Source organism: Cydia fagiglandana, chromosome 7 (assembly GCF_963556715.1).
Source record: "Cydia fagiglandana chromosome 7, ilCydFagi1.1, whole genome shotgun sequence".
Lineage (NCBI taxonomy): Eukaryota > Metazoa > Arthropoda > Insecta > Lepidoptera > Tortricidae > Cydia > Cydia fagiglandana.
The window spans coordinates 11,023,042-11,037,326 of NC_085938.1; the positions used below are offsets into that span (position 1 = coordinate 11,023,042).

The 14,285-nt window shown below is 38.2% G+C and overlaps 1 protein-coding gene across 1 annotated transcript in view; it reads right to left on the bottom strand.

Annotated features, from left to right (window-relative positions):
• LOC134665917 (protocadherin-like wing polarity protein stan) overlaps window positions 1–13,743 on the bottom strand; it is a 79,998-nt gene extending 66,255 nt beyond the window's left edge. The window contains exons 1-2 of the mRNA XM_063522975.1: window positions 13,686–13,743; window positions 4,708–5,897 (exon numbers count right to left, since the gene is read on the bottom strand). Coding sequence (XP_063379045.1) covers window positions 4,708–5,837 — 1,130 coding nt within the window. The 5' untranslated portion in view covers window positions 5,838–5,897; window positions 13,686–13,743. The remainder of the gene's footprint in view (window positions 1–4,707; window positions 5,898–13,685) is intronic.
• Window positions 13,744–14,285: the final 542 nt, after the last annotated feature.

A 14,285-nucleotide genomic window follows, 5' to 3' on the forward strand; every position in this document is an offset into this window, starting at 1 on the left:
AAATATGTTAATCAAATTTTCCTGCAACATTCTTCAATGCTTCCGGTTATCTATAATTTTATTTTATTATTTTATTTTTCCGGTTATTACCTATCTACATATTATTTTCACATGTAACAATACACTTGATATGATAATGTTCACATTATATCTCCGCACAATATCAGAAAGTTGTTAACGCGCAAAGAATGCGTCCCACAGGCTAACAGTATCATTATACGACGTAACGCGGACAAAAACCACGTAGTCATCTGTATAAATTGCTTTACCGTAGTCGTTGAAGCCACAGACATATAATATTGCTAAGTAGATCATTTCACGGCCTCCTAGCCTAGTCGGTAGTGACCCTGCCTACGAAGCAGGAGGTCCCGGGTTCGAATCCTGGTAAGGGCATTTATTTGTGTGTTCATCACAAATAGGTATTTGTTCCTGAGTTATGGATGTTTTCTATGTATATAAGTATTATATATGTGTATATTATATATATCGTCGTCTAGTACCCACAACACGAGCCTTATTGAGCTTACTGTGGGACTAGGTTAAAATGTTTAAAATTGTCCTATAATATTTATTTATTTATCATGCACCCTATAACATGTCAAAGATCAAACTCTGTTATAAACTCTCGATATTTATTCCTTTCATATCTTGTCTAACTGGCTTTTCTTGTATCAACGTTAGCATTAAACAGTCGTAAGTTGTAGTTGCCTATTACGTACTTAAATACTTAGTTGGTTAGTAACCGTGTCCACCCGTCCGTCCGTTAAAAGGGTCATGGGACTCATGGGTTCGAATTTGACTCACAGTTTGTTGTATACCTACAGTATTGGCAACAGTGTAGTTTTATCACATTACCCACAACAGCCTTATTGGAATGGGAATGAGACTACCAGCCGTATTTGAACAATGAGATACGGCAATACTAGATATTGAAACGATATGGATTAGATATGTCAGTGTCAAACAAGTGTCAAAATTGACATTTCTTCAAACAAAAACGTCACTTATGACACTTGTTTGACACTGACATATCTAATCCATATCGTTTCAATATCTAGTATTTGACGTATCTCATTGGTCGAATACGGCTGTCCGTCGATTTGTGCAAGATTGTCCCATAGTATTCATCAAATTATGTATTATTTATACATTTGTAATGATGACATTATTATGTCGTTGATATATGTCTGTGAATGAGGCATTGTCTGCCGGCCCCGGCTGGCTAGGACGTAAAACAGACGAGTTCATAAAAGCTCAATGAACCCCTGCACAATTAAGACAGATGGTTTATTACGGGCCCTTTTATTTAGTAGACCTTTGGTTGATTAACAGGTTACATAAATAATGTAAGGGTATATTTTGTTACCACGATGACTTCTTCAAAGGTACATGTAGTATTTTTTGTGTCTATACGGTGGTTATATTTATATGTAAAGAAAATGCCCAAAAAACAGAAACAATTTTAAAGACATAATTTTTAAGAAAAAAAAACCGACTTCCATGGGGGCCGATAAAAGATTATTGTAGATGGTACACTATGTAGAAAAGGAGGTAAAACCACCCACTTTTTTACTAGCATTTCGCTTCTGTATAATGGCTCCTCTACAGGATGGGCCAACGCCGGCCACTCCAAGGGACGCAGCCATGCACTATCACTTGCTCCCTCTAACGCATAAATGCGTCCCTTGGAGTGGCCGGCGTTGGCCCACCGTGAAGAGGAGCCATGAGGGTCGTAGTTCTAGCCTAACCTAACCCACTCCTCAGTTCGAACCTAATCAAACCCACTTTTCAAGTAGCATTTCATTTCTGTAAGGCTCGCAGTTCTAACCTAACCTAATCCTTGTTCGGTTCTGTGAGGATCGCAGTTCAAACCTAACCTAACCCACTTAATGGCGCATGCCGTGCGGTGTACGGGGGTTTAAGCGGGAGGGGCTAGTAAGATTGGCATCATCGTACTTTATACCTACATTAATTTTATGGTAGGTAATCATAGTTGTTTATTTAGTTAAGGTATCATAGTGGTTTTCTGGGTCAAGGTCCGGGTCCGAGTCCGGGTCAGAGTCCAGGTCCGTGTCCGGGTCCGAGACCGGGTCCGAGTCCGGATCCGAGTCCGGGTCCGAGTCCGGTTCCGAGTCCGGGTCCGAATCCGGATCCGAGTCCAGGTCCGGGTCCGAACCGGATCCGAATATGAGTCCGAGTCCGGGTCCCAGTCCAAGTCAAAATCGAAATTCGTAATCAACAAACGTGTACCATGCGTCATTGAAGAGTTCTGTTCTGGTCATCATCAGCAGTTCCACTTCATCAAATGCGACAGTTTTGAATGTAAATGCTTGATTTTATGATGACAATACAAAAAAATCTATACGTATGCCTTTAATATTTGAGGAGTTCCCTCGATTCCTTATGGATCCCATCATCAGAACTCGAGCTTGACAAAAATGTGGCTTAAAAACTTAACTTGCTTAACGAACATAACGAAAAGGAAAAATCGCCAAACGTGAACTATGCGTCGTTGAAGAGTTCTGTTCTGATCATCATCAGCAGTTCCACTTCATCAAATGCAACAGTTTTTAATGAAAATGCTTGATTTTCTGATGTAAATACAAAAATCTCTATACGCATGCCTTTAAGATTTGAGGAGTTCCCTTGATTCCTCATGGATCCCATCATCAGAACTCGAGCTTGACAAAAATGTGGCTTAAAAACTTAACTTGCTTAATAAACATAACGACGAGGACAAATCGCCAACCGTGAACTATGCGTCGTTGAAGAGTTCTGTTCTGATCATCATCAGCAGTTCCACTTCATCAAATGCAACAGTTTTTAATGAAAATGCTTGATTTTCTGATGTAAATACAAAAATCTCTATACGCATGCCTTTAAGATTTGAGGAGTTCCCTTGATTCCTCATGGATCCCATCATCAGAACTCGAGCTTGACAAAAATGTGGCTTAAAATTTTAACTTGCTTAACAAACATAACGAAGAGGACAAATCGCCAACCGTGAACTATGCGTCGTTGAAGAGTTCCGTTCTGATCATCATCAGCAGTTCCACTTCATCAAATGTCACTTTTTTGGATGTATATGCTTGATTCGTTGATAAAAAACCAAAAATCACTATGTGTATGCCTTTAAGATTTGAGGAGTTCCCTCGATTCCTCATGGATCCCATCATCAGAACTGGATTTTGACAAAAACGGGACCAATCTGTATGCATATACATTCAATCAAAAAAAGAATTTTCAAAATCGGTCCAGTAATGACGGAGTTATGGAGTAACAAACATAAAAAAAAAAAAAAATAAAAAAAATAAATAAAAAAAAACATACAACCGAATTGAGAACCTCCTTCTTTGAGATTTGGAAGTCGGTTAAAAATGGCGTAAGTTCACAACTTGAGAATAAATTTAATAGTGATTTTATTTGATTCGTCCATAATTTTGTGCTCGATCTATATTCTATTAGAAGTAGGTATCTGTTTAGTAGGACATTTTCCTGTAAACTATTTAATTTGTAAAATAATCAGTTGTCTTTTGGGTACTTAAACAGTCTCACATAACGCAAAACATTGAATATTCAACAGCGCCACTCCGATAAACCTAAGCGATAACCACACTCGAAATAAAGCGCGAAGCTCTTAGTAATTTCTAAATAGTATTGCTAATTCGCGGATTTCACTTACAAAATAAACAGATTAAGTTAAGTAGATTCGTACTGATCCTTATTTTTTTCCACGTCGTAGTATCACTCAAAAACAGATTTTTAAGTACGCGTTTAAATATTTATATTTTCATCTACTTCGAAAAAATAACGATAACGAGCTTTGAACTCACGAGACATCCGAAACGTCGAATTACATTAAATATGTTAATTGGAATCGGCTCCTAAAGATTTCACTTACTGATAAACGAAATTTAACGACGAACAGACGATATAGATATGCCATTTAAGAATATAACGTTTATAGTAAGATTTCTAATCAGATTACAACTGGTGCTGCTACTTACAGTTGGTGTTTTGTTCCGACGTGGTTCCGACTTAATAGGGATCCTCATTCACGGGCTAACGCTATCTCACATGTGGTTACTGAGAAACCACACCTGTGTATATACATGTATATACATGCACAAGTTAAATAGGAACGACTTCCTTTAATTTTGTTAAATGAAAGTTGTCGAAACGGTAAGCCGCAGAAACCGTTACTAGGGGAGTAATTCCGGCATACAAAATTGTTCTGCTGGGATACATTTTTAGTTGAAATTTCCTGAATGGCTTTCAGTACTTTTGGCTTCGTTAGGCTCGAATATGCCCGGTGAATTTTATAACAAAAGTCACAACGGAGCCACTTACCGCTAGTATGTGGGTCGCTATAAGAGTGACTCACTTGACGCGATTATAAAAATAGTCTAGCGTAGTAGAGTGAAATATCGTGTAAAAAATGTTTTGTTGTAAAACATGGAACTCTACCGAGTTCCGAGCGTTGACATGGTTTTATTTATCGTCATTATTTTTCGCATCTTAGATCCGATCACACTTAATTTGATGTCAAGCCTTGGATATACTATTTACTTGCAAAAATAGTGGAACATAACAAAACAAAGAGTTCAGCAGGATTTGAACCTACTTTAGTTGTCGTACTGTACAATATTTTTATAAAATACCTACTGCAGATTATTTGAAATTAAAGCGATAGAGTGATGGACTCACCTTGCTCTCACAGTGGTGACGACGACGCCTGTCGGCTGCTCCTCGGCCACCGAGGCCACGTACAGAGCCTGCTCGAAATACGGCGACTGGTTCCGCAGCTCTCTCTTCACTCTCCTCGCGATATCAGTATCATTCAACTCCTGGTGGTGGTACACTATCTTCAGCCTATGGTCCGAATCCACAATGTTTGTCCTGTCACAGTTAAACGTAAACAGCACAGAAACTTTCCACATAGGCTCCATTATACACTCGTCGTTACGCGCCACCAGATCCCCCTGGCTATTCTCGATCACAAACCTGGGGTCACTCACGTCCAAGAACTGAACTTTGCACATTTTCTGCACCGTCCGCGGCAAGAACGCCGTTAGCGAATTCACGAATTGCGACCTCTTGAGGCATATACCTTGCCATCGGTCCGTAGTCGGTATAGCGAAGCTGGCGTACGTTTCCGATATCCACTGTTTGGCTTCAGCTATTTTAACATCTATGGCCATGTCGAATGGTACTATGGACTGAGATCTTTTTTTTCTACTTTTATTTCTACTAGCAAAGTCCTCGAACATCACGTTCGACCACGGATAGGCCGTCGATAAAACATTGTATTGACTAGATATCAACTCCTCGCCTTCTAGTAACCTCCAATCTATATTATCTGGATAAGGCGCTGCCCTTTTATCTCTCGTAACGGTCTCATCATCGTACTGCAAAGCGGAGTCACTCTGATCGTAGACACGATCGAAATCGATATCGTACAGTTCTGCATGCCGTCGACTACAGTCCTCGCCTGTGACAAGGATTCTGACAGGCAAACTGTAGTAGTCGATGTCGCGGATTCTTTCCGAAGTGGAGTCGACGTAGAAAGTGAAGAGATTAGGGTAGAGGACGCCATCGCACCGCAGCCTCTTGCGGAGCGTGACGAGGCCGGTAGTGCGGTTGACGCGGAGCACGTGGTGAACGAAGTTGGCGGTGCGGTGGACGTCGATGGTGTAGACGCGTTCGGAGCCGAGCTTGTAGACGGCGGCGTCGAGGACCGCGTGACCGGCGGGCGCGGTGTCGGGCACGAGCACGAGATAGGCGCGCGCGGCGACCAGCAGCGCGGCCAGCACGACCAACGTCCGCCAGTTTGCCATCGTAGCTCCGCTCACCTACAGCCCCGCCGCCTCGCCCAGCTAACGGTCTCGCTCCCCATCCTGAAACAACAGACTTTGTATTTAACTAGAAAAATGTGCATAACAGCTTCGGTTTCTAACAGACAAAAGTTTATGTAGGTAATAGTACAAATAATAAATTAGTAGTTACGACTAAGAGCTCGAGCTGTTGTCGCGCAATATGTGATATAAATTTCTATTTCATCTGACAAGTCCACACCTACCAAACATACCAAACCTACCAACCTCTAACATACCAAACAAGCCCATTAAAATGTAATCAAGTGAAAAAAAATACTTCAGTAAATATTTAAACGAAATTGTGAAATTGTAATATATACAAAGTTAATGAGTTATATAGCAGATTCAGTAAGAGCTGCGCATATATTCAAGGCACTTCTAAATTCATGACAATGCGAACGCTGACGTTATTACTGTTTCATGGAGCAGTAAAACAGTTCCATTTCATATTCAACATAATAGTCGACAGTCATAACGTTAATTTACTACATTTCATATCACTGGAGGAGCAAAAACATTAATGCCATATCTTGTCATGTAATGGAGTCCATAAAGAGCGTTTTGTGCCCAGGACATACCGAGCGCATCTTATAGTTTTCCAACCAACCAGTATTTATGACACGTGAGGATCGGGTTATGTTTTTGATGCGTATCCTAGTGGTATCCTATATCTCTGTATACCTATTTTTTTATATTTCTACTTACAAGATATTATTTAGTCTCTAGAACCTTCACACTTCTTGGATTAATTATGATATCTGTCTATTTATGGTCTCTATTTTGAATAGAATTTATAAGCTAACCTTAGGTCACTGCTTAAGAAATATTGCATGTCAACTTCCTAATTTAGTAATTTAATATCTGGGAGCAAGACTTATCATACAATAAATACACCAGACAACATAGGTAAATTAAGTGTAGCTCAACATTCTCGAGCAAAGCCAAATTCAAGCATACTAATGATGTGACGGGAAATACATTTCATTATATTAATAAATTTTATTAGTCCGTCTTGTAGTAGCATTTTCTAACAAAAATTATACACTAGAATCAGTCTAAAAATGGTCGGTAAATAGGCAAACAATGTAATAGCATAGTATTCGAAACAACGCCGGGGGGAGCGAGTTATGGTGCATAATAAGCAGGGTTGTTGCGAGTAGGTGCCGATCAAAGGCGAGTGGTCGTCTACGGCGTACTAATAAGCATGATCTCTGTTTACTGATGGTTATCAGAAGAGGTGAGGTCATTATTATACTGGCTTTCCTCGATCAACATTCGACTTTGCTCGTCGAGCGATGCTAATACAGAGTGCTATTCTTAAGTATTGATAGCCGAAAAGAGGAGAGTTGATCTCTCGATGTAACCAGTGTAAGAGCGCTCGCCTATTGGTCAGAAAATGTTGCGGATCTGGGTTTGTTATACTGGTTCCTGTGTGGGGACTTAACTCGTCAGTACTCGCGCATACAACAAGAACCCTCGGCCAGAAGCAGACGTCGAAGGCGTCAGCTAAATCGCTTAGAAATATCGTAACGGCTGTGTCTGAGTTGGCTGAAACACTTTTGTTTTTGTTTCAGACGGCCGTTGAGATCAGGTGGCGCACTTCGGTGCGGGTAATTATTTCGTCCATGCAGTCTGCGGTAAATATTTACGATGTGGACTTAAGAGTTGGAGCCATCGGTCCAAAATCGATTTTAGTCTATTTTGATAAAAAATGCACTGGACTAATACAATTTTAAAGTATAATTTGCCCTGAAAGCTATGGGAATATAGTTGTACAACTAAAAACCAACTCGAAAGTGAGAAACATTCTAATTAATTCGTCATAAAACGCAAAATCCGTTTCATGGATCTTAAAAGTAAGTATATGGCAAATGTAAAAAGATTATATACATGATTATCATCGTTGCCAAGTGTGCAAAGGCAACATTATAAATTTTGAAACAAATCAGATTAGGCAAAAGAGATAATATTGATGTTATCAAACAAACATAAACTTTTACGGCCATTTGGCTATACGAAATTGTTCCATAAACGTATAATAGCAAACACAACAGCGAAACAACAAGAGATCCCTCTAATAACCGACGATCCTAAACAAGCAAACTAAAGCTGGATTTAACGTTTAAACCCAATTTTAAAGCCGCCAGTATGTAGCAAAATGATTAAATACTCTTCGTTTATAATTATGTAAACATAATAAACCAGGATTTAATTAAAATTAGCGAGATATATTAGAGAGCCGCCTTGTGTCGCGTAATACTATTTTCTCAAACATGCAATGAAATATTGATGTTATGTTCCTTATAATAGGCTGCGAAGTATGACGTTTCAGGTGCGGCTAGGACAAAAGGTCGTTAATGGAATTTCATACACATCTTGCAGGCCTAGGCCGGCAAAGTCCTCTTTTTTAATTTTCATTTCACAGATATTTGTGACACAGCATCGTGGCATTCATCCATTAAAAAAAACTAGAGGCAGTATTTGCTTTATGGTTCGTAATGACACTCTGCCACTACGCCTATAAAAAAAAAAACAAAAAACAATGTTTGCTATAATTTGCAGTTTTATTCGTATAAAATCAACATGAACTTAATAAATAATACATTATAAAATTTTATAATTTTAAATTATAAATTTAACTACACAAATAAAAACATTTAAAATATTTCATCTAAACGTTAGCGGTAAAAAGGTCTACTCAAACACGCGTAGTTATATTTTTTAAATTGTTATGGAGGTAAAGTTGAAAAATATTCATTCTGTTTTATTGGATTTATGGTGCGTTGTTGATTTTTTGACTTAAATATGAGTTCCGACGAAATAATGAAATTAATATTAATTGTAATCGTAGGTGTTGGAATTGGCAGCGTAAGCAGATTGATTTTAAATAACTTGCTGCCTCTGCCGCCAAGTCAAAGACGAAGTATGTATATGGTTGCTTATGGCAATTTTATTATTTGGAAAACTAAGAAAAATGGCTTACAGTTTATTAGAAACAGTTTTGTGGCATATTTTAAATGAATGTAACTACAAATTCGTCAACACTGTGGGAATTATACTTATTTACTCCATGCATAAAGCAACGATGTATGTGAAACATGATATCAACATGAAAGACTATGTAAACTTATGTGACGAAAACGACAGTGAGACGGATACAAGGCGAAAAAATCAAAGATACATGAAAATATACGGGTAGTAAAAATACACGACTCGTGTAAAACATACGCGTGATAATGATATAGGTACGTGTTGGTTATATTTTGGGTGTAGTTTACTTTTAGTTTTTTCTATAAATAAAACTTGGGTTTCGTGGATTTTTTATTTTATTTATTTCATTGCATGTTTGAGAAAAGCACTATACATACCTCGGCGGGAAATGGGGTTGCCCGCGCTCAGACCTTCCGGCCTCGCTTCGCTCGGCCGTCTATATGTCTTCGGCCGGCAACCCCTTTCGTCCCGGCCTCTGTAGTAATGTACTATTAAAAACTCAGCTACAATTAAGAGCTATAGGAAATCTACATACATAGTAGAACCCCGCTATCGCCTACCTATAACATCAAACTCAAAGAGCTTTTCACTGCAAGAATACTTTTTTACTGAATAATACGAGTAAGTACTTACGAGAACACCTTACCAAAATACCCCTTTTGCTTAGAGAGCCGCCTTGTGTCGCGTAATACTATTTAAAAACTCAGCTACAATTAAGAGCTATAGGAAATCTACATAAATAGTAGAACCCCGCTATCGCCTACCTATAACATCAAACTCAAAGAGCTTTTCACTGCAAGAATACTTTTTTACTGAATAATACGAGTAAGTACTTACGAGAACACCTTACCAAAATACCCCTTTTGCTAAGTACTTACCTAAATAAAAATCTCAGAAAGGTTAATTTTTTCATTTACGTATAACCTACTGAATAGATTTCCAGAGACGACGACGAATTTGATCTCAAATTTCACACCCACAGGTAGTAGTAGTTCACTGCCATGGCTGCCAATAAATACCGGGCGATTATAGAATTTAAAACCAAGTAAAATCACAAGTGATCTCGTTCGAGTAATTTATAGCGTAGGTGTTATGGCACGCTCAAATTTACCGGTTTTAACAATTTAACGGTTTTCCAATTTACCTTTTCCCTCACTTTTCCGGATTTCAGGTGTTTCGGGGCGAGGACCGTTTCACACCTCCCGATTTAAACAATGTTGACAGTGCATAATTAATTACCACTCTGATTAAATGCTGCGGGATTATAGTACAATTTAATGGGTTTGGAAAATTATATTATTAAGGTTTTTCGCTAGTTTACTTTGACTAAATTAATGTTATTATTCTAACACTAAACATCGTTGAATAAAGAGGAGTCGGTTAAAATATAACTACCTATTTAAAAAGAAATTGTCAGTAAGTCCTAAGTGTTATTTATGACTAAAATAGCCGTTGCTCCTTGAATACATAAATAACTTGTAATGCTTAATAAGGGCTTTTCCTTGAGGGGCTTACCTTTATAACGGAGAATTAGACCGTCCGCAGTATTGTACAGTCACCTCATTTTACTGTTGACTAAGATTTATAACTCCCGCGTCACATTTTCCTTTGTATTCAAATATTTAGGTTTTATTGTATAAAAAGCTGTCACCTCGAAAAAAATAATAAACGGAATATGGAGGATAAAATAGAGCGTTGTTTCGCAGTCACAAAAATAGGCCCTGCATAAATCTATTAACGAATATCTATTTTGATTTTACACAAAATACTTAAGAGACATCGATATCCTATGTGCGATGTATGTTGCCATATCAGTTTACGTGAGTATGCAATTTAAATGTGTTAGAATGTATAACGTATATTGAAATAACAATAGCAACGCTTAAGAGCCATCGTCACATGCTCTTGATTCCCAAATAAATGTGGAAAAGTATACATTGCTATAAGTAAGTTGCATAAGTTTTACCTGGGTCATCCATCATTGTATATTAATCCTCCTGCATACCAATAGAGGCCTTAGAGATATGAGACGAGCAAAAACAATAAAGTCAAAGGTCGGGTGGATTAACTGGTACGAGTAGAAGCAACTGGTCCCCCATCTGAGGGAGGAAAACTTTGGTATAGGGTGACCAAGTTTCTAACTTCTTACAAATAATGATAAGAAACATATTCTACTTTTACAACATTTGAAACATTGTACGTGCTTGCATACGGATGCGAAGGTATAAGACTTTCCCTTCTTACTGCAACCAATGGTAAAGCGATGTTTTGGTTTTCGACATCAGTTTGTTGTGCCAAGAAGATTGTCTTACCCAATCCAACAATCCTCCTCTTGAGCCTAATTGCATCAAGAGGTGAGAGCAATGTTGGATCAAGATCAATAGCAACCAACATGTCAGGTCACAAATCACAAACGGGTATTGTAGTTGACACTCTGGCTACAACGCTCCTTAAATATCAAAGCCAACGTGGCTGCTACCGTTGCGTTGATGGCCTCCGGCACAAATAGTACCGTGAAATGGCAATAAAACTGGTCTCAAAGCACAAAGGATTATATGCCAATTCTTGCTTCAACGCTCCTTAATAAATAGAAGCCAACAGTGACTGTTATCATTGCTGTGATAACTGGTAACTACATCTGGTCCAAAGAACACCGTGAAACGGTAATAAAATAACTAGTTCTCAAAGCAGGGTTATAGACAACTCTTGCTTCAGCCGTCAACGATCCTTAATAAATCGAAGCCAACAGTGATTGTTACCGTTGCGGTGATAACCACCGGTACAGAGAGCACCGTGAAACAGCAATAAAACAGGTCTCAAAGCACAGACACCGCGTTAATGGTGCTATCAATTAAATCCAGGAATCGGTCCGATCCCTCCCGGTCATTACATTCCGTCTACTATTTGCCATTTATACCGGCCATAAATTTACGACCCGTTTTCAATTTATTTGTTTTCGGATCTTGCTTCTATTGGAGGTGTGCATGTTTCTCTATAAAATATTGAGGTAACTAACGTAACAACAATTATTAAATATATACAGGTAGTATAGTAGTTAATTACGTGTAGGTATCAAGCAGCGTGCCAGGCTAGGTGAACAGCAAGAGTCGTACCTACTCTTAAACACATGTGGCAGTAAAGAGGAGCTAATTTTAGATTTTAGGTATCAACTTCACTAGTAATTAAAAAGATAATTTAATTAATAGTGAGAAACAAATGATATTAGATATATTATTGCGTTTCGTCACTTAAAAATATAATCGTATCTAAGGCCTTATAGTTATTTATTATCAACCAAGCCAGGCTGCAAAACGTGATAAAGAAGACGTCAATCAGACTAAGCATAAGTTCAAAATGTTTGTGAAGCCCGCCGAAAGTGGTTGGTATTCTTGTTGCAGTACTAATGCGAACGGAAAACAAAGGCCTAAACTAAATAAAGTTCTGGTTATAGCACCCTTTAGGTGTGTAACCAACACTTTCGGTGCCAGGCGCCCCGTTTCCAGTACAAAATGAACACACACGTCTTCTTGGCAGTGAATGTGTTAAAAGGGTGTAAAAAACTATACACCTATGATGACCTCTTATCTAGTCTTATATTTTAAAAGCTTAAGCGAAGCGTTAAGAATAACAGATTAGTAGACGTAGGTTTAGGTAGAGGAGGGATCCTGAAAAAATACGGCTCAAACTTTACGACTAGATAAGTCGATACTCGATATACTCTTTATACTCACAGATATGTTTTACGGCGTTAGGCGTAAACTTATGAAATAACATTAATTAACATGATAAATATAAATAAAATTTGACATTGAATGAATCTATCTTGAGTACAATTTACGCGTTCATTAAAGTTACGGACTGGACCAAGGTATTTAGCAATTTGTTAATATGTATGAGATTATGCAGCCAAAATTGAAAATTGTATGATCTAATTTATATACATATACATAATTACATACACAGGGTGGCTAAAAAATAAATGCATTCCCGTTGCCAGTGAGATTTTGGGATATACTGAGCAACTTTTACTATGGGGCTAACCTCGAAATCACGAAAAAAAATTTGGCTGTTTCATACATTTTAGCTGCTCTAATTTCTATGGGGGGTTAATTTTTTTTCTCGATTTCGGTGTTGGTCCCGTAATAAAAGTTGCTTAGTATAATCCCAAAACCTCCCTGGCGACGGGAATGCACTTATTTTTTAGCCATTCTGATGCATCCTGTATATGACCCACACAGCAAACAATGAAATGAAATTACAAAAAGTTATTGAAAATGTATTCATTGTTCCAGGTTTAAATAACGTTTAAATAACGTCAAAAAGTAGCGGAAAATACCTCACGTGATTTGTGCACAACCCCTTAGCTGGTCTAGTTTTATTGTCACGACCACCGTGGTCTCATATCAAAACAAGCCGGGGTTCATCTTGGTTCACTTAACATGCATAGTTATTTAATCCATAACATTACTCCAAGCAATTGTAATTAAAGTTAAAAGGTAACTAATGTTATTTTGTAATTGAATAATATCATTAATTCGAATACATTTTAACTGACGTCGAAATCGAGCAATAAAACGGGAATTATATCATGCTATCATCAATAACTTTCCAGTTTACGATCCCCGACTAACATAAAACGATACCAAGTCAGTTACCAATCTCCATACCGTAACATTTGGTAAAGCTACTGGTTTCTAAAATTTGGAAACGTATATTTTTCCTCACAAACGGAGCTCAACATAAAATACATATAGGTGCGTATATTTTTGGATACGCGTAGCAACGACAGTTTGATACCTCTTCGTTTTATCACCTTACCTTTTACGGTATTGACGTGAGAAGACTTCACTTCATTTTATCGTCATCTGTAACAAAACATAAATATTTTACTGACAAATTCATAGGTTCTGTAGTTAACTGTTTCAGTTTAAGAGTTAATGAGGTGGAAAATGAGCGTGAAACGGACAAAAAGCCAGTGATTTTGACAAATGAGCCCGCCCCGGCGCGGCGGCGGAGCGCGCTGGCACATACGAGTATGAATGTAGATTAATGGTTGCTATGTCTCGACACAATATTCACTGAATGTTTAAAATTCTTTTTATTATTAATTAGGCAAATTACAAAAAAAACCTTTGTATAGGAGAACAGGTTCTTCTTCAACATTTGTGGATAAAACAATAATGAATTTGCATGCGCGGTACGAGTACCTACCAGGATAACAAGGAACAAGACCGGTATATCGCCAAGGTTTTAGAAGGAGGGCGTGACCGGTTAGGAGCCCGGGGTGTCCGTGTCCGCGATACGAGTGCCACTCGCTTTGAGAGCGCCTCGAGGGCTGTTCTACACCGCTAGAAAATGATACCACAGACTTGTTATGCAAGCCTGGTGCACCCAGTTATTTTTGCTGTAAGTGGGCTA